General features: G+C 45.3%; 1 protein-coding gene across 3 annotated transcripts in view; it reads right to left on the reverse strand.

Moving 5' to 3' along the window:
* Eefsec (eukaryotic elongation factor, selenocysteine-tRNA specific) overlaps positions 1 to 20366 on the reverse strand; it is a 219852-nt gene that overhangs the window by 84836 nt on the left and 114650 nt on the right. For 2 of the 3 annotated variants that reach the window (XM_050165425.1, XM_050165427.1), the window contains exons 3-4: positions 17293 to 17389; positions 15218 to 15382 (exon numbers count right to left, since the gene is read on the reverse strand). In XM_050165425.1, the coding sequence (XP_050021382.1) occupies positions 15218 to 15382; positions 17293 to 17389 (262 nt within the window). The remainder of the gene's footprint in view (positions 1 to 15217; positions 15383 to 17292; positions 17390 to 20366) is intronic. The other variant, XM_050165426.1, reaches the window with a different exon arrangement.

Raw genomic sequence — 20366 nt, forward strand, 5'->3', positions numbered from 1 at the left:
GCCCACCAGAACAGGGGAGGCCCCACCAGCAGAGAATGGCTTTCCAGAGCTTGAGCTGGGTGAAGGCACAAAAGGGAGGCAATGGAGACATGGGAGAGTCGAACAAAAGTTCCTCTTTCTCTGGCTCTTTATGTTTTTTCTTTCATAAAAGCCCCACGAGAACCAGATGAATGCTGGCTCATTGTAAAGAGTTAAACACCAATTACACAGACTAAAACATGAAAGCTCTTTGAGCTCCCTAAATTCCACTGATTCTCACTCCCCCAAGATAGCCACTGCTCACACTGTACTGTCTCCTTCCAGATCTTTTCTGACGCAGTTATACAAACTTGAGTGCATGTGTAAATGGGGCCAAGTTCAATGGTATTTTGAAACCTGCTTCTGCACCTGGCTTTGCATTTATTCCAGCTAGTCAGACCCTTTACTACAGACCATCAGCAGGTCTGAAGAGTCTCTGTCCTCATCTATCACTTGACTACAGCAGCAGGCTTTGCATACAGGTTGACTGTTAACTTGATGTCATTGGTACCTGGTCTGCATAGGCTTTGCCTCCACACTCATGACCTCAGAGACTGATATGGGGTATGCCTGCTGTGCTGGGAAGCAGCAGGTGTGTGTGGGAACAGAGACTGAATACTGGCTATGTAGTCCTGGGCAAATCTAGCTTCCCATGTGGCAGTGCAACTGCCTATCCACACTATTCATCCCTGCAAGACTCTAGGAACGGCCTAACAAGGGGAGGCAAGCTTTCCCAGGAGGGTTGTTGGCTGGAAAGTACCTGCTCTAGACCTATGGCTGTCCACCATAGCTTACCCCCAACCCCAGCTAAGCTGACTCCCAGAATGCTGGATGGACTTCAGAGTATCATGAATGGGAGAAGGAATGCTCCAGTGGGTAGGAGCTAAAGTTGCTGTTAAACCTACTGCCTAGGGCTGAGGACAGAAATGGCCACATTTGTTGAAGTGGAAAGGCCTGCTCTAGGCTCAGTACCTGAAGGGTTAAGCAGTCTTGCTGCCCAGGCTGCCTGCCTGCCCTCCTGCTTGCTTGCCTGCCTGCCTGCAAGGACTGCATTAAGTAGGCCAGGAGATGGGCCCTGTTGCCTGCCCGTCGGCCGTATGGTTTGCATTAGCAGTGCTCTGCTTGGCAATGTTCCCTCTGGCAGCCTGCCTTCCCTCCCTGCCCCTCCATTCTCCGCCCCAGCTCAAAAGAAAATACTAGGATCCACATATAAAACCAGTGCACTCCCCTCCTGTCTCTTACCCCAGTCTTGAATCAAACAAGCTTTTAAACTCCTGACCTTCCGCCCAGGCACCCCGGTTTGTTTCACAGCAGCAGCAGCAGAGAAGAAGGCAGGAGGTAGGAGGCTGGGAAGCAGGGAGCTGCCCTTTCTGTTACCTGGCCCTAGCAGGCAAGGGTTGCCTCTCCTGGGGGTCCCCAGAAGCACCCCTCACCTTTCAGAATGGGGATAGCTCCTGAGGCAAGAACAAGAAATGACTAGGAGCCTGAGAATATCAGAAGCAGCCTTCATGGGTCCTCTATAGCTATGCCTTTTAAACTTTCCTGATCATTTCATGCTAGAGGCCCGAATGCAAGGCTTGGATCCACTGACAGATATAAAACTACCCCAAACTTTAAGCTGCAAACTCGCCTGTTAGTTTGCATCCTAGTACCTACCAAGTGCGGGTCTCCAATCACCTACACTTTGTTGAAACCCAAGTCACAGTCCTGGCTATAAGCCCTGTTTATGTCTAGACATTTGGGGATCTCATTCTAAGCAAGGGTATTGTTACCCAACAGAACCTCAGGCCAGAGGTCTGGGATCACCTATAGCATGTCTCTCCTTCACCATTCCTAAGCTTTGACCTTCACCAAGCCCTGGAAAGGCCACCTCCTCAATACTTTTAAGGCTCACTGGACTGATATCTCATGGCCCCCAACACCTTGAGCTCCTCTCAGTATAAGGCCCTAGCATTAGTCTAGAGGCTCTGTAAGACTGGCCTTAGCTGCTCAGCCTGCCCCTCCCCCCACAGAAGTCTCTGTTCCCACAGACTTCAGATGCCCACTTCACCTCGAAGGCTTCTAAGCATATATGCCAGGAAGTGAAGCCAGCAGACAGTGAGGTCAGTGGGTACAAATGCAGCACAGGCCAGGTTGGTCCTCAGCACCGTTTCCATATTTGATGTCTTCACAAATGCTGTCCTGATAGCCAGCCCAGGAAGATGCTGTGCCACAGCTGTGTACTGACAGCTCAGGGACCTGCAGGGCAGGCCCAGACACTTGAGTGACCCTTGCCCAGCGCCAGCTCATTTCAATATTCTGAAAAGGACAAAAATCCCCAAACTCTGAATGAACAAAATTTAGTTTTTAAGGAAATATGTTATAATGGAGTATTTTACCAAAACTTCAAACGAAAGCAGGCAAGTGTCTCTACTTTAATAAGGCATCTCACTTGCCTGCTCCCTCTGATATTACAAGTCAAAGCCTGTGAATAATTACAGCAATGTTGACAGTGCTTTTATTGTTGTTTTATTTTTATTCTTAAAGAAAGAATGTAAGTATTCAGTTTAAGTGGTGCATTGACTTCACACATACTCAGGAAACACTCAACTTTCCTTTAAGGACAAAAACAAAAACAAAGGTCACAGCTGAGCCTCAGAGTGAAACCAGGTAGGGGAGAGACTGAACCAGGCTCCGGTGTAGCCAGGTGGGCTGTGCTGGAGAGGGCCAGCAGCTCTCTCCAGTCTCTAGACAGCATGCTGGTTCCCCATGGTGAAGTAAGGGTGTCCTGGCATAGTACTATTGGGAATATAGAACCCTGCCTGGGCTGAGCTGAGCCTCTTTCCAGGGATAACTGAGTGGTTGGATCCCTTGAATCACTTAAGACTTCTAGCCTATTGTCAAAGACAGCTCTTCTGCCCACTGTCCTGAAGAGTAAACCTAGGAAGAGACTGTGCCACAGTTGTGAGCTGACAGTTCAGGGATCCACATGGCAGGCCCAGAATCACTGTCCACTATCACTTCAATAAGTCACTCAGTCCCCTGTACTGATTAACTTCTAAGAACAGCTGTGACTTGACATGGCTCCTGCACAGAGCAAGTGCTCACAATGTACTGAATGAAGACCATGGACATTGAATAAAATCATTCTTTTCTATCACTGTCTACCATAGGCCTGCAGAGCAAACACAGTTACTGACTCTTCCTCTCTGCAGACAGGTACCAGGTCAGAGCCACTTTAGAGCCCAGCTCTCCTAAACCACTTGATAAGAATCTCCTTAGACCAGTGGTTCTCAACCTTCCTAATGCTTCCATCCTTTAATACAATCCCTCATATTGTAGTGACTCCCAAGCATAAAATTATTTTGTTGCTACTTCATAACTGCAATATTGCTACTGTTGTAAATCGTAATGTAAATATCTGTGTTTTCCTATGGTCTTAGTCAAACCCTGTGAAAGAAAGGCTTGTTCCACCCCAAATGGGTCGCGATCCACAGGGTAAGAACTGCTGCCCTATGTCATCTCACTATTAGAGACATCCATTCCTTGGCTCCGGCTGACTGGAATCCAGACAACTGTGATGTGACTGAGTTTTTACAAGCACAGATGTAGTTGTTCCTACAAGCAAAAAGTACTGGCTCAGGGCCTGTTGGACCTCACATTTCAATACCGGGAAAGGACAGGCGTGACATCCTTGTTTGTGGGATTTACTCTACATATATAGGGTAGGAGGCCTTCCTAAAGCACAGGTGGATCCTGGGGCTCTTGAACAAGTTCACACTGTGGCCACAGGCTGTCTGTGACAAAGGGAGCCTAGGAGAAGCAGAAGGTCTCAACCCAGAGACTACATTGGGTCCCCAGAACCTACTTCCTGACTCAGCTCCCCTGGAGCCTCTTCTTCTTCCAGATATCCCCTTCCTGGTTTCTGCTCTTTGACAAGCTGCCAGCTCCTAGTCTGCTGCTAAAAGAGCCTCACGTGTCCATCAGCTACTTTGGGTACCACTCACCTGTGGGCCCAACCACTCCTGATGCTGCGCCCTCCTCCTGGTTCATACATCTAAGGGGCAAGACTGGTTTCTGACATGAAGAAATAAAGGACACTCCATCCACTGCAGTCTCCCCAGGACTGATTATACTTAGTGGCCCACCCTCAGCGTGAGATGTGGCAGTGACATCTGGAGAGGGCAGCATTGGCTTCACAGAGGCAAGCAGAGTAATAACTCGGACCACACCAGGCCACATGGGGATCACTGCAGCCAGAGATTCCTTACATTACAGAAAGGCGGCTGGAGACTGCACAGACTAGATGTTGCTAGGTGCCTGTATTGGGCACAGTCCAGCCAACTCAGCATTCCTGCACCAAGGCTACGCCCACCTAGTTCCCAACCCCTGGCTGTCACTCACTTCCCAATAGAGAACCTGTTTCAAGTGCCAAATTGTAGCCCTGTCAGCTCTTGGGTTACTAGCAGCTCACATTTTCCTTGGAGGCACATGTCATATGCCATGGCCGAAGAAGGGCATGGTAGCCCCAAGGCTATGGTGGAAAGGTTGTGGTGAGCCCTTATCCACCACGGCCTACCCTGAGTCAGAGCTTTCCTGGCCATCTTCCCTACCCTGAGTCAGAAACAAGGGTGAAAAGGACAAGTGCCTTAAAGCCCTTCTAGATGCTGTCCTCATCAGAAAGATAGCCTGGACTGCAGAGGAATGATTCACCTATGGTCTAACAATGGGATGCATACTTAGGAGCTGGATGCTGTGCTCTGACAGGGCATGATGCCCAGCTATACCAGCATAGCCCTCTATGAATGTTATTTCTGATCAAATCAGTCTCCTGATCTAGAAACAAAACTGCCTTAGTCCCACTCAGAGTTTGTACAGGATGGGGACCTTGCCTTGTGGTAGGACATACAGATGCAATGGCCACTCTGCGAGTCTGTGAGACTGCCTGCCCAAACTGGTACTCCAACAACAGGCAGATCCCACAGGGATATCCACTAGAAGTGGCCAGGCTCTCCTTGTCACCCATCTGCTTTACAGGCATCCACTGGGTGAAGTCCTACTACCAGCAGAGGATGGCAGAAGCCAGATCATCCTGTGGTGTCAACAATAGCAACACCGATCTAACCTAGGCATTGAGGTGCATGCATGGGACCTGCATTATCATAGTTTCTGTCAACTTGATACAAACTTATACTTGAGAAGAGGGAACCTCAACTGAGGAATCACCTCCATCAGGTCTGTGGGCATATCTGTGGGATAGTTTCTTGATTGCTGATTGATGTGGGAGGGCCTTTCCCACTGTAGGTAATATCATCCTTGGGCAGATGAGCTTACATTGTATACAAACAAACACATTATGCACACAAGCCAGGGGAAGCAAGCCAGTAAGCAGTGTTTCTCCAAAGTTTCTGCTTCAAGTTCCTACGGTGACTTTCTCTAATGATAGACAGTAACTTGTAAGCCAAATAAATCCTCTCTCCCCCAAGTTGCTTTTGGTCAGTGTTTTATCACAAAACAGAAAAGTAAATTAGAACAGCTATGCAATCCCCTCACTCTTATCCGAGGATGGTGACATGTTCACCCCACTTTAGAGCAGACAGGGGAACTACCTGCCCACATAGGAAGTATAAGCCAGTCAGCATGGTTCTGCAAGTTCTGACCCTCAAGAGAAAGGGTGGTAGAAAGTGTGAACTCAGACTGTAGGTGGGCAAGACTTTCACGTGTCTCCCAGTCCACATGGCTCTCACTGCAGGCAGCCATCCGGTAAGGCAGTATCTGTTTTGGAAGGTTGGTTTTATCTGCGGTCTCAGGCCTGTAAGTCCATAGATATTCTGAAGGACTAGCAACAATGGGACTCTTAAGCCCATAGGGCTAGACATAACTAGCCCTTGTGGGAAGTTCAGTGAATGGGCTACCTAGGGAGAAGACGGCATTGCTCCAGGCTTGCCCCCTCCCAAGATACCCAGGTTGTAGCTGCCACATCTCATACTGGGACCTAGGCCCAGATGTAGCTTTTCCTGCACAGAACCATGTGCATTCAACCCCTAAGGGAACAGGCTAGACCTGTTGTAGGGTCAAGCCCTCATAGAGTGACTACACGAGGCTCCAAGACTTCTAGCTGGCTCTTTGAGTTGAAGTCAGCTCCAGCTGAATTTCCTACCTACTCCTGCAGAAGGAAGAGCATACATCCTGCCAGAGCATACATGGAGGTCCCTGCTGACTGGCCTTGAGAAGACTTCAGCACCCATGTCTATTTTATCTTGTGTAAAAGATAGGGCAAAGGACTAGTGGGGATTTTCAGGGTAATACCACTGTCTTCAGATTGCTGCTAATGGCCCACTAGTAATCTATGTGGCTCCAGAGTATAGTCTAGTACCCAGGAAGCAATTTAAATAACTCTATCCTCTCTGGGCTTTCTCCTTGCATCAGGCCAAATTCCAGCTCCATTTCTGAATCCACTACCTCTAAAAGTTACCAAATGTAAGTTGAGAACATGAGACCCTAAGTAGACCAGCCCCACAAAGTTTCTAATTCACCCACAGCATCTGAGCAGTCAGGCCTCCCTAGTAGCACTGTGGGCCTTGCACTGTACCTGAGGGTAGAGTGTCAAAACATAAAACGGTGAATTAACATAGTAAAAATGGCAATCTTACCAAAAGCCATCTACAGATTCAATGCAATGCCCAGCAAAATCCCAGAAAAATTCTTCACAGACCTCCAAAGAAAGGTACTCAACTTCATATGGAAAAGCAAAAAACTTAGAATAGCCAAAACAATCCTGTATAATAAAAGAACTTCTGGAGGCATCTCAATCCCTGACTTCAAACTCTACTACAGAGCTACAGTACTGAAAACAGCCTGGTATTGGCATAAAAACAGACAGGAGGACCAATGGAACCAAATCGAAGACCCAAATATTAATCCACACACCTTCGAACACCTGATTTTTGACAAAGAAGCAAAAAATACCAAATGGAAAAAAGAAAGCATATTTAACAAATGGTGCTGGCATAACTGGATATCAACATGTAGAAGAATGAAAATAGATCCATATCTATTACCACGCACAAAACTCAAGTCCAAATGGATCAAAGACCTCAACATAAAGCCAGCCACACTGAATCTCATAGAAGAGAAAGTGGGAAGTACACTCAAATGCATTGACACAGGATACAACTTCCTAAATACAACCCGAGGCAGCACAGACACTGAGAGAAACAATTAATAAATGGGACCTCCTAAAACTGAAAAGCTTCTGTAAAACAAAGGACACAGTCAACAAGACAAGACAGCAGCCTACAGAATGTGAAAAGATCTTCACCAACCCCACATCAGACAGAGGTCTGATCTCCAAAATATACAAATAACTCAAGAAATTGGTCATCAAAAGAACAAAAAAAAAATGGAGTACAATCCCAGAGAATTTAGACAACAAAGCGGATACTAAGAGAAACTTACATAGATATAATCTACATGGAAAGTAGAAAGTAGAAAAAGAGAAGATCTTCTGAGTAAACTGGGAGCATGGGGACCTTGGAGGAATATTGAAGGGGGGAGGGGAGAGGCAGGGAGGGGAGCATAGAAAAATATAGAGCTCAATAAATATATTAAAAAAAATGGAGGGGGCTGGAGAGATGGCTCAGAGGTTAAGAGCATTGCCTGCTCTTCCAAAGGTCCTGAGTTCAATTCCCAGCAACCATATGGTGGCTCACAACCATCTGTGACAGGGTCTGGTGCCCTCTTCTGGCCTGCGGTCATACACACAGACAGAATATTGTATACATAATAAATAAATATTTAAAAAAAAATGGAGTACAGACCTAAACAGAGAACTCTCAGCAGAGGAATCTAAAATGGCTGAAAGACACTTAAGGCAATGCTCAACCATCCTTAGCCATCAGAGAAATGCAAATCAAAACAACTCTGAGATTCCATCTTACACCTGTAAGAATGGCCAAGATCAAAAACACTGATGACAACTTATGCTGGAAAGGTTGTGGGGGTAAAGGGAACACTCCTGCATTGCTGGTAGGAGTACAAGCTGGTACAGCCCCTTTGGATGTCAGTGTGGCAATTTCTCCGAAAATTAGGAAACAACCTTCCTCAAGATCCAGTAATACCACTTTTGGGTATATATCCAAAGGATGATAAATTATGCCACAAGGACATGTGTTCAACTATGTTCATAGCAGCACTGTTTGTCATTGCCAGAACCTAGAAACAACCTAAATGCCCCTTGACCAAAGAATGGATAAGGAAAATTTGGTACATTTATACAATGAAGTACTACATAGCAGAAAAAAATAACGACATCTTGAATTTTGCAAGAAAATGGATGGAGCTAGAAAACATCATTTTGAGTGAGGTAACCCAGAAACAGAAAGACAAATATCATATGTACTCACTCATAAGTGGTTTTTAAACATAAAGCAAAGAAAACCATCCTACAAATCACAATCCCAGAGAACCTAGACAACAATGAGGACCCTAAGAGAGAAATATATAGATCTAATCTACATGGGAATTAGAAAAAGACAAGATCTCCTGAGTAAATTGGGAGCATGGGGACCTTGGAAGAGGGTTGAAGGGGAGGGGAAAGGCAGGGAGGGGAGCAGAGAAAAATGTAGAGCTCAATAAAATCAATAAAAGTTAAAAAAAACAACGACATAAAACTGTGGCCAGAAGAAGGGAAGACCTACCCAATTCAGCACTGGAGGGATGTTGGCACCATGGAGGTGCATGTTGGGATCAGTGTGTCAAGCTGCAGATAATATTTGGACTAACATAGTGTAGTAGTTATTGGAACTGAGGGGGTGAAAAAGCCTTCAGGATTTCCACAGGAAAAAAACTTGCATAAAATGCTGAATGCAACTTCTGTTGACAGCAAAGAACCTTCTTCCTCCCTGCCACCTGCCTCCTGAGATTAATCTCCTGCTCTCATCTGCCAGTGTCCATCCTCAGCCAAGCCCTGCTAAAACCACAAGATATTACAGCTTCACGTCCTAAAGACAGAAGGCAAAGTCTCATGAGCCAGTGTATCCCAGACTGTTTGCTGTATAAAGCTCAGATCAACACCTGAGCTGCAATTCTCTAAGGACTAAGCAAAAAGGATTATGGGGTCGGGCCGTTCTATGTGAGGTTGATGGCTGAGACAGAGACAATAACAATGACAGAGGCAGCAAGCCCTACCCATAATCCCTTTTGTAGACATACTGTGTAATCTTGCTAAGTCATGGTGGACTAACCAAGGAGGAAACATTGGCTCTGTGTTGTGATGTAACTGTTCCATGGAGTAGAAGGGAAAGCCTCAAAAATACAGTCCATATATATCCAGAGCCTGATCTGCAAAGTAGGTTGCTACCTCCCGTTTTCCTATCAAACAGTTACACTGCTTTCTATCAACAGATCCCAGCTCTTTCAAAGAACCCCCCCCCCCAAAGTCTTGCAGCTCTAGGGTGCTCATGTACTGTAGCCAGCCAGTCAGAACACCTAACTTATCTCGGCCACAGTGACGAGCTTAGGCTTACACTCTTGACAGCTGAAGAGAAGGCTCTGTTCCTGCCACTTGGGGTGCTTCTGGCTGAGAGCAGATGTCCTGGCCTGACGGGCTTGAGATGTGGCTCTCAAAGAACCCAGTCCTGACGTAGGTGGTTCCTAGAAATCTTCAGTCTCTACTTCTAGGCCCTTCTTCTTACTTCTCCCTCTTTCTTGTGTCTCCCAAGGAATGGTAGCCGATGATATTTATGATCTTCCATTCCAGGCATTACCTCCTTCTTCTCCAGTATCTGAAGGCTGGCTTTCCTGCCTTAGCTTCCCAAGGCCAAAGACTCCACTTTAACTTTCTCTCACTGACAGAGGAAGGGAACCCTACCCAATCAGATTGGCCTTCTGGGATAGAGTAGTACTAGGGATTAACCATAGGAGTATGACATCTCAGATGTGAAGGCTTCTGGAAACGAAGAAAGGTAAATGTATGGCATGGAGAATAGGCTTAATACCACAAGATCTGCAGAGGGGCTTCCCCAATTTCGTGACAGGACTGGGTTTCTACCTCACTTAAGGCAGCAGGTGGTCCTGAGAGGCTCCAGGTCTGACACTGAGGCTTAGGTGCCAGTTTCAGGAAAACTTACAATCTGCCAAGCCATGAGAGGACTACAGGGTTTACATTGAGACCATAGGTCTAGACAGCTGAGCAGGTCAGAGACCTGGACACAGGCAGTTGTCTGTCTAAGGTAGCTCTGTTAATGCTAGGTGTAGTAAAAAGGTGGAACAGAAGGCAGGGTGAGGTGAAGGAGTGGTAGCAGTGGCCTCAGTGGGCACAGCCATGGCTGTATGGCTACCAAGCAAGAGCTGATCTACTCAAAGGGTAGCCCCACAGTTCTCCCGACTGTCACAATTTCTACCACTGCCACTCTCCTGCTCTGCTGCTCCACTAGAGTGAGCAAGGCTTCTGGCACCCCCAGGCACAAGCAGATCTGGAGAACAGGCTCCACAAGTCTCCACTGACAAAACTAACCTATAAAAGCATTAAATTCAGAGGAAGCCTGCTTTCAGCATAGCTCTTCTAAAACAAAAAACCAGCTATCTATGAAGCCAGGATATAACTTCTAGATGAAAATCAGACAAAGAAAGAGCAGCTTCCTAGATCAGGCCCTGGCCTTAGCCCTAGACATAGGATGAGTTGCTCTCCCAAACAAGACCACATGGTGACCCTAGGGTACATCTCTACCTCTGCTTACTGATGAAGCATCAAGACACTGCCTTAAAGAGTAGACACAGCTGGGCGGTCATGGTGTACACCTTTAATCCCAGCACCCAGGAGAGAGAGGCAGTAGATCTCTGTGAGTTTGAGGCCAGCCTAGTATACAGAGTGACTTCCAGGACAGCCAGAGATATACAGAGAAACCCCGTCTCAAAAAACAAAAACAAAAACAAAAAAAAAAGGAGGAGACATAGCCTCAGGAGAAGGTAAATATGGCTTCCAAGGACACACATTATCCAATACCAATCAAATGCAACTGAAAAACAATTCAATTATTTGCTCTAGGGTCCTTTTCTCCTATTAATCACATATTTGTAGGGTCATCCAGGGACTAGTCCTGAGGACAGATGGACAGCTAGAATGTCAGCATCAATGGAAATAAAAACTCAGAGACAAATATTGCCATAGCAAGCTGAGTGTCAGGCTGAGTGCTCACAGGCCCAGGTCAGGAGAGCAGCTTTCCAAAGGGAGAGACCTGCAGTTTTGAGAGTGCAAAGGACCTTAGGGACTGTTAGCAGAGTACACCAAGGCTGAGATAAGAAAAGTGGACAGAGCCAGCCTTGGTGGCACAAGCCTTTAATCTCAGTGCTTTAAAGGCAGAGGTAGGCAGATCTCTGAGTTCAAAGATAGCATGGTCTATATAGTGAGTTATAGGCTATAAGGGTATATAATGTGACCCTGTCTCAATTCTTTTTTAACTTAAAAAAGAAATAGTAGTAGAAGGAGGTAGAGGTCTGTGGAAGTGAGGAAAATTATTCTTCCCATATGTTATAATCTCAGCCACCTTGTAACCAATTTCTAAGAGCCAAGACAAAGGTAAAAACAAAAATGCCCCATAGTGTAGAAGGTTTTCCTATTCTTCTCTAGAGCAAAATAAGTCTGACCATGACAACTTTGGAGGAATACGCTATCAAATTCTGACCCTCTACATGTCTCATAAACTAAGTATCTACTATGCTATCCATCTCACCATTATCCCAGCAACGGCTGAGCTGTCTGCAAAAAAACATCGCATTTCATAAAGTCCTTCAGCAGTCCTTAGAGATGGTGTCTTTACAGCCCGGCCACACCACGTTTATCTCTCTGAATCTACAAAAAGAGTTCCCCATGTGACACCAAGAGGTAACAAAGAGTCAAAAATGTTAACTCAGATACTGTCACTCCTAGTGCAAAAGCCTTGCCAAGCACTACCCCAATCCTCCCGAATCCCTTGCCCCACAACCCTGGCCAGAAGCAAGCACAGTTTGTCAGCACTAAATCAGTGTAGCACAGAGAGGCTGAGCCCAAAGAGCAGGAAGATGCCAGGTATGTTCTGAAGTCCCAGCATGCTCTTTTCCGTGTCTGAGGCTCTGACAGTTTCTGATATTACAACCCAGTAGTCAATCACCATCAGGAATATGACTCACATACAATCCCCAGATAAAATCTCACCAGATGGATCCCCTAACCTATAGACCCAAGACAGCCAGAAAGCTGTGACTCTCAGGATGTTTGCTGTAAAACCTTTCTGGGATCTAAATGAGAATCCCCCCCCCCCTTTATTTACTCCTTGTTCCCCAACATTTCCTCACTCAGCTAATTAGCCCCAGCTGGGAATGGACATGGCAGCAGAAACAGACCAAGGTATGGCCGGGGGAATGCACTGTTTATTTGGAATGGCTGTGTCCTGCCTCCAAGGGAGTTCACACGGTCAGATGTGTCCGCATCTATTAGTGAAATCTGACAAGGATGGTACTGTGCTTCGGAAGAAGGCCACGGTTTATGATGCCTTTCATGCTTGACAGGCTTGACAGGCACTGGTCACGAATCACAGCCAATGGAGGGGTTATAGGTCAAGAAAATGGGACTTAGGCTCCGAGGTGAGCTTCTGTGCACATGCTGCCCATGAGAGCCTCTGAAAAGAATGTCAACATGCCCACAAAGCTTCTGGGCACATGATAGGCCTTGTCTGGGGGCAGGACACCAACAGTCCAATCCCAGACCCACTTCTCTGGTTCTGTGCTCAGAGTTGTCATGTTTTTTTTTTTCTCATTCATATATATATTTAAAGGATACATGAATTTTTAAGCCAAGAAGGACTATCACTTCCTGTATGTAGTATCCCAGCCCAAAAGCTTTTTTTTCTTCCCATTTTGTCAGGTCTCTGCACCTTCCTGTCCAGGGATGCTGCTAGTTCAAGTCTCTGACATGTAGGGTATGCCATGTGCACACAGGGATCTGTGCTATTAAACATGAGGGGTCCCATACATCCTTCCTCAACAAGCCCTCTTCCATCCCAGCTTCTTCTGAGATGTTTGACTGGGTCCACCAGGCACACCCCAATGTTTTCAATGAAAGGAAGCCCCCCACTACAGTTGTGCTTTCTCAACAGCTGTCCCCTAATTCCAGTATCCTTAGCAGTCTAAACAGTCTGAGAATCTGTGGACTAACCACACCTTAATAGCTCTTCCTTGATTCCTTCCTTTCTCCCCACACCTCACTTTTAAGGTGTGCTTGAAAATCTTAGCTGACTATCCAAATATATCACAAATTCTGCGTTCCCTGACCTACTAGTAAGATTCCTGAGAAGTCATCTGGGAATATAGGTATACCACAGCAAGAGAAGAGCTGGATGTGCAGGTGCTAAACATCTGTCACAAGCTTGAGGCTACAGGTCAGGATGTAGATGGGTAAAAAGGGTGGCAGGGGTTTCAGATCATATCCCCACACAATGTCTGTCTGCCTACCCAGGATAGGGAATGTTGGTTTAATCTTCCCTCTAAGCCCTTGTTCTCGGTCCTGCAGCTACTGACTCTGCCATCAAAAGCCTCCTCTACTCCCTCAAATCCCCAACAGACCCCTATATTAAAGCTCACCCCTGAAAGCCTCATCACACCTCTTTCCTATCTTTAGTTCCTCTGTCAAGCTGCCAATATGTGTTTGCCCAGAGTGGAAGGAACTAGTCTAGCTGGCCCTACAGTCTACCTTGCTGAACACAGGAATTGTTCAGAAATTTAGCATCAATTTTCTTTCTGTTCCAACTAAGAGTTAGCACATAGTCACAATTCTCTTCTTGTTTTCAATTTTCATAATTTTATCCTTTATTTTGTACAATCTATACTTGTAATCCCTGGCTTTAAAAGGCTTCGTCTTATGTGATCTTCAGAGGAATATCTACACTGGGGGAAGAGAAGGGGATTTTAATCCACAATTATCCTTAGGAGAGGACAGGGCCTTGCTGCCCAGTTCTGACTGCATCATCCATGGAGTCTCTGGATTTATAAGAACTCAGTCTCTCCCTGCCCCCAAATTGGATCTCCCTGCTTCCTTCTACCTTCCTTCATGTGACATACAACACTACTCATCTCTGTCCCTAGAAAATGCCCTTTCCTGTACCCAACCACACTGTTCTACACCAAAGATGGCACAAGTTACAGGAATAGGATGACCCTTTCTTGCTCAGGACAAGGGCTGAGCTTTGGCCTGCTTGCTCAGTGCCCAGACATATGCTTAAACATGGGCAAATTATGCTGTAAGATCTTACGTTAGGCAAACACTCCACCACTGAGCTCTTGTCAGTTCACTCCTCCCACCCCAACACATGCACTTTTTCTTTTGGAGACAGGAGCATATTAAGGTCCGCAGCCTCAGCTTCTTTAATAGCTGGGATTACAGGTGGGTACCACTAGGTCTAATTAAGTAATACCTTCTGAATAAAGTCATTATCAAAGTCAAACAGGCCATGGTACCTGAAGAAGGAGGAGATGGGGAGAACATAAGCCTCCATTCTTCCTAAGGGTATTCAAAGGGCTTTCAGGGCACCTGCTGTGGTCACTGAGAAGGCAGAGTGATCTGTATTACTGGCATAGTGGATGGCTGCACCAAAACTGCAAGAGATTTAAGATTCTTATAGCTAAGAAAAAGGTGCCTGAGCTCTAACGCCTGGCTTAGTGGCACACACACACACACATACACACACGCACGCGTGCGCGCACACACACACACACACACATGCACACACACACACGCGCGTAATCTTAGCACTGAGGGGGCTGAGGCAGGAGAATCACAAATTCATGGCTAGCCTGGGGTACAAAGGATAGAAAGATAGTTCTACCATACTTGTTGCCAACATCCAGAAAGCTTAGACTTTCACCTTGACACTCTAGTTTCTTGGCCATATGCTCTTAAAACTCACCTTACCCCTGAAGACACAGCATCTTTATCTTGGGAACCTCTCATATGAGCCCCAATTAGCCCCTACCACACAGTCACCGCTGTGAGACTTGGGAAAGCAGCAGTTCTAGAATCCAGAATGGTTGAGCAGTGGATGGTGTCTCAGAGCTGCCCACTACCTCACCCCTCAGGTAGGAGAGAAGACTTAGGAAAGGTACAGTACACTCTGCTGCCCTGAAAACCAAGGCCCTGTCCTCTCCCCTGCTGCTATGGGGAACAAAGGAAAGTCAAGGCAGGACTGACCTTGAGGGCAGGGATCTCCACACTGTCCCCGAGGCTAATAGTGCCTGAAAGGATGGTTCCAGTCATCACGGTGCCCTGACCCTTGATGGAGAAGCAGTGGTCCACAGACATAAGGAACGGTCCTGAGGGGTCTCTTGCTGGGATGGATATCTGGGACTTCAGGAGCTGGAAAAGAAATGTTGCTATAGCTACGTACAGGCGTGAGGGCTATGTCACTGCCATCCTCCAGGGCTACCTGGCAAGCTGGCCCAGATCAAAGAACCAATACTGCAACTTAACTCAGTGAGAGGAAACAGGGACTCGGCGAGGCCTCCATCCTGTAGTGGAAAGGCATGTGAGCAAAAGACAAAGGAGGGAAAACTTGAGGTGAGAGGGTAGAAGGCTGGCTTCCAGGGGCAGCAGCCTATGCCTGAGTTCCAAGGCCAAGGTTTGTGATTGTGTTATGGAGTCTTTCTGCCCTCTTCCAGGCCCTAACAAATGGAGAGCTAAATTAACTCAGCCCTGAAGCTACTGTGACTTGGGATTCCACCTTTCCTTCATGGCTCACTTTCCATATGCAAGTACCAACTGGCCGCTGCTCCTCAGGTCATTTATGTGCTTGAGATACAGTCAGAGCTAATCACTATATTTTACAAAAGTGCAGAGGCCACACTGCTCTTTGTATTTTCTACTTTCTGATTTCAGGAGGGAGTATAATGATTTCCAAGTATTCAGGTCAGGAATAAATAACTCTTCTCAAAGAATTGTCTCATGATAACAACTCCTTTGGGGGAAAAAAATGGAGAGACTCAGAAGAGACTTGATCTGAGATTTACACAGAGACTCATTCCTTAAAGGAACATACAAATATCTTTCATAGTTAGATTTTTCTGGATTTTGCTTGAATTATCCCAGGACCCCAGATTTGTGTTCCCTAAAACTGGTGGAGTAACAAGAGCATCTTCCAGAAAACATTTGTTAAGTGTAAAATATAGGCATGACCAGTACATGGCAGTTACATGTGAACTTAGCTCTGGGGATCTGGGTGAAGGTGACCCCAACAAACTCTGACCATTGGTCTTGGTCTGAGTTCCCACTAAGATAAGCAGGTAAATAAATGATCTATTTTCTTTCTTCTGTTCTTTCACATAAAGTAGGAACTCTGGGCATTGTGTTACAAACCCTCAAAGGTTCAGAATGGAAGACAGAAGGTTCCAAGCCAGCTTGAGCTACTTAATGAGATCCTGCCCCAACAGAAAGGGGCAGCAAAAGCACAATTGTTCCTATCAGTTTATTTCATATAGTGGGAGCATGGTGATGTGATAGGTGGGGAGATTCAGCCCTGAAGGAGAGGCCTCTCAAGAGGAAGTAACTTCTCTAGGAGAAATTGAAGTTCCACGCTTGCCTATCTATCATGGGTGCTTGATGAGGGGGAACAGGATACATGGCAGATGAGACCTGTGTGACACCTGGGGGGCCACGTTAGCAATCTTGCAAGCCTGCATCCCAGGCAAGGACAGTACATGAGATTAAGACCATAGATCAGATGTCTCAGGAGGGGATGTGCTCATACACTTGCCATGAAGTGACTGGGGCAGGTTATTTCACGTCTCTGAACTCACTCTTTCTCAGCCTTCCAGCTGTTGAAAATGTTACAGGCCCAGTATGTTAAGAACTTAAGTGTGAAGACTAATATGACAAATCATGTCACTGTTGTGGTAAACAAATCACCACTAGTAACTCAATTAGCCTCACAGCATCTCTGCGACAGTGCCATTACCTTCTCTGTATTGCAACTTTGTTCACTGCAAGAAATCGATCACCTGATACCTGTTATTTGAGAAGAGGTCTCACTAAGTAGGCTGGCCTCAAACTTCCCATCTCCTAACCTTATCCTCCAAGGATGTTCTATGGCCCTTTGTTTTAGAGTTTCTGAGGGAGGTGAGGAGTCTGACATCAGAGTGAGTGGGAGACCCATGAAACTTGGAGACCTTTTGCTAGAGTTGCCTCTCCCTTCATCTCAGGCAGAGGGAGACATGGAGGGCTACTTGAGCAGGGCTGGAGCAGAGAGCAACATGAATTCAAGCTGACAGTACCTCAATGAGTTCTGAGATGCCCTGTGGGGCTTCTGTCTCAGGGGCCTCTGGTCCTCCAGGCTTGGCTGCCACAGGAATAACAGGTGCACTCCGGAATCTGAAACAGAACAACAAACATCATGACAGTCATAGAGGCATAACCCAGGACAGATCTGTGGAACTGCTGGCATATCACTCTTCAGGTGAGTATGGGAAGGTAACACCATTGCTCTGGATTGCCAGGCTTTGAAGTAGAGGCCCCACAGAGAAAGGCTCTACCTTTGGACATCAGAATCTAGGGGTTCACTAGGAGCTCAACTCTTCCTGAGCCTCCCCAGGAAGCAGCAGGAACCTAGGCAGGACTTAGAATACAAGAGGCCCTTAAAAAGGCTCACACAATCTGGCTCTCTGAAATTCAGGACTAATAGTGACCCCAAAGTCCCTAAAGCTGCATGTAGGAAGCCCTGCCTCTCCAAGGAGAATCTCTTACTTAAATCATCTTCAATAAAACAAAACTAGTAATTTTGTCAGGGGAAGGAGGAAAGAGAAGCAGTGTATAATCCCCTCACTGCGCTATCTTCTCTTCTAAACATAGCTTTTCCATGCTTTGCACCAAGGAAATTTCCTTGGATAGTTACTGTTCTATTGCTGTAATGAGACACCATGAAAAAGGCAACTTATAAAAGAGAGAGTTTAATTTGGGACTTACAGTTTCAGAGGGTTAGAGTTCATGATGGCAGAGCAAAGGCATGACAGCAGGAACAGCTGAGAGCTCACATCTTAATTCATAAATAGGAGGCAGAGAGAGGGAGGGAAAGAGGGAGTGAGGGAGAGAGAGAGACTGGGAAGGGAGAGAGTCTTCTGAAATCTCAAAGCCTGCCCCCAGTGACACAGTTCCTTCAGGAACACCACACTTTCTAGTTTATTCAAAATAGTTCCACCACTGGGAACCAAGAATTCAAACATATGATCCTATAAGGGCCATTCTCATTCAAACCACCACAGCCTAGTTCCATGTTCTCAAAATCTTACATCAGATATTTCATATGTATGGGTGCCATCTCATACCCTACTATCTTAGTGATCATCATAACACAGAGTTTTCTACTGAATAACAGCAACATCAAGCACAATGACAGCTTAAACATGAATGTTTTGTTTACACCCCAACTCACCACCATGGTTCTGTCATGTTGTAGACGAGGAAATGAAAATTGCAGAGGCATATTGCCTTACTCCAAGACTCTAGCTATAACCTTAGGAGTAAACAGACCTTCTAAGCGTGGAACTTGGCTTTCTACCCCTTCTTCACACATGCCCTCTTGGTCTCATCTTCATCACTGTTGGCTGCACAATAGTATGAAATCCAGAATTTACATGCTTGCCTTGGAAGTCCCTCATTTATGAACTTTAGTGTTATTACAAATAACACTGCAAAAGGCATAATGGCAAAGGACAGACTTATCTTGGCTTTGGGGGAATCCATAGGCTATGAACCTCAGAATGAACAAGACTTTCAAATATAAACAGTCATGGTGAACAAGTATATGTAAAGGGCCTCTTTATGGAAGCTACAAAAGCATGAGTAGAAATGATCCAACTTTTTCAAACTCTGGAGTTAACCAAAGGCTTGAATAAGAAAAGTAAAAAAAAAATGACTGGGTTTCTGAGAACAAGTTAAAAATTAATATTTTTCTTCAAAGATTTAAAGTTCTTGTCATATCTGAAGGATGCTCAATCATGCCACAAGGACATGTGCTCAACTAAGTTGATAGCAGCATTGTTTGTCATAGCCAGAACCTGGAAACAACCTAAATGCCCCTCAACTGAAGAATGGATAAGGAAAATGTGGTACATTTACACAATGGAGTACTACACAGCAGAAAAAAATAACGACATCTTGAATTTTGCAAGAAAATGGATGGAGCTAGAAAACGTCATTTTGAGTGAGGTAACCCAGATACAGAAAGACAAATATCATATGTACTCACTCATAAGTGGTTTTTAAACATAAAGCAAAGAAAACCAGCCTACAAATCACAATCCCAGAGAACCTAGACAACAATGAGGACCCTAAGAGAGACATACATGGATCTAATCTATATGGGAAGTAGAAAAAGACAAGATCTCCTGAGTAAATTGGGAGCATGGGGACCTTGGGAGAGGGTTGAAGAGGAGGTGAGAGGCAGGGAGGGGAGGGGAAAAAATGTAAAGCTCAATAAAAATCAATAAAAAAAAACAGGTAGTGGACTGGAGAGATGACTCAGTGGTTAAAACACTTGCTGTTCTTGCAGAGTTACACCAATCTGGTTCCTTGCGTATCCATGGTGGTTTACAATGGTCTGTAACTCTAGTTTCAGATTTGATGCCATCTCCTGCTGTTTCCATGGGCACCAGGCATTTACATGGTGCGTAGGCATATATGTAGGAAAAATACTCATTCACATAAAAAAAATCTTGTTTTGAAAGTAAGTAAAAGAGATCTTCACCAACCCTACATTGGACAGAGGGTAGAAGGGGAGGGGGCAAAGAAAAATATATAGCTCAATAAAAACAATTTTAAAAAGAAAGAAAAAAAGAAGAAAAATTCCAACAGCTTTTATAAAAATCTAATTTACATATCAAAACCCATAGCTAATATATTATTTGGGGATTTTAAATAAATTTTCAGAGTAGTACACCCATTTGCCATAATCCAGTTTTAGAGTGTTGCCATTTTCCTAATGTTCCTTTGTGTCGTTTCCCTCAATCCTCAGTCCCAACTAACTCTTTGTGACTGTCAGTTTACTGTTTGTATATTGGCGTTTTCTAGATTTCCATAGAAATGAAATAAAAAGCATATAGTCTTTAAAAAATAGATATTTTTAACCTGTTTTGTTCCACCTACTCCCCAACTCTGTAGTGGCCTTAAAAACCATAACAATGCTGAAAACCAGCATCTGCTAGGTCCTGGAGGGGGGCAGAATGGGTTTTTAGTTCTATCAAAGCTCTTGATTCAGAGAAATATGACCATTTCCCATCTGGTAGTTTCCCAGAAGGCCCCTAAGAAAGGCTATGTGTATCTGACCTGTTTTGGAACTTTTATTTTTTTTTTT

This window comes from Alexandromys fortis, unplaced genomic scaffold (assembly GCF_014885135.2).
Source record: "Alexandromys fortis isolate MF-2015 unplaced genomic scaffold, M_Fortis_MF-2015_v1.1 scaffold_158, whole genome shotgun sequence".
Classification (NCBI taxonomy): domain Eukaryota; kingdom Metazoa; phylum Chordata; class Mammalia; order Rodentia; family Cricetidae; genus Alexandromys; species Alexandromys fortis.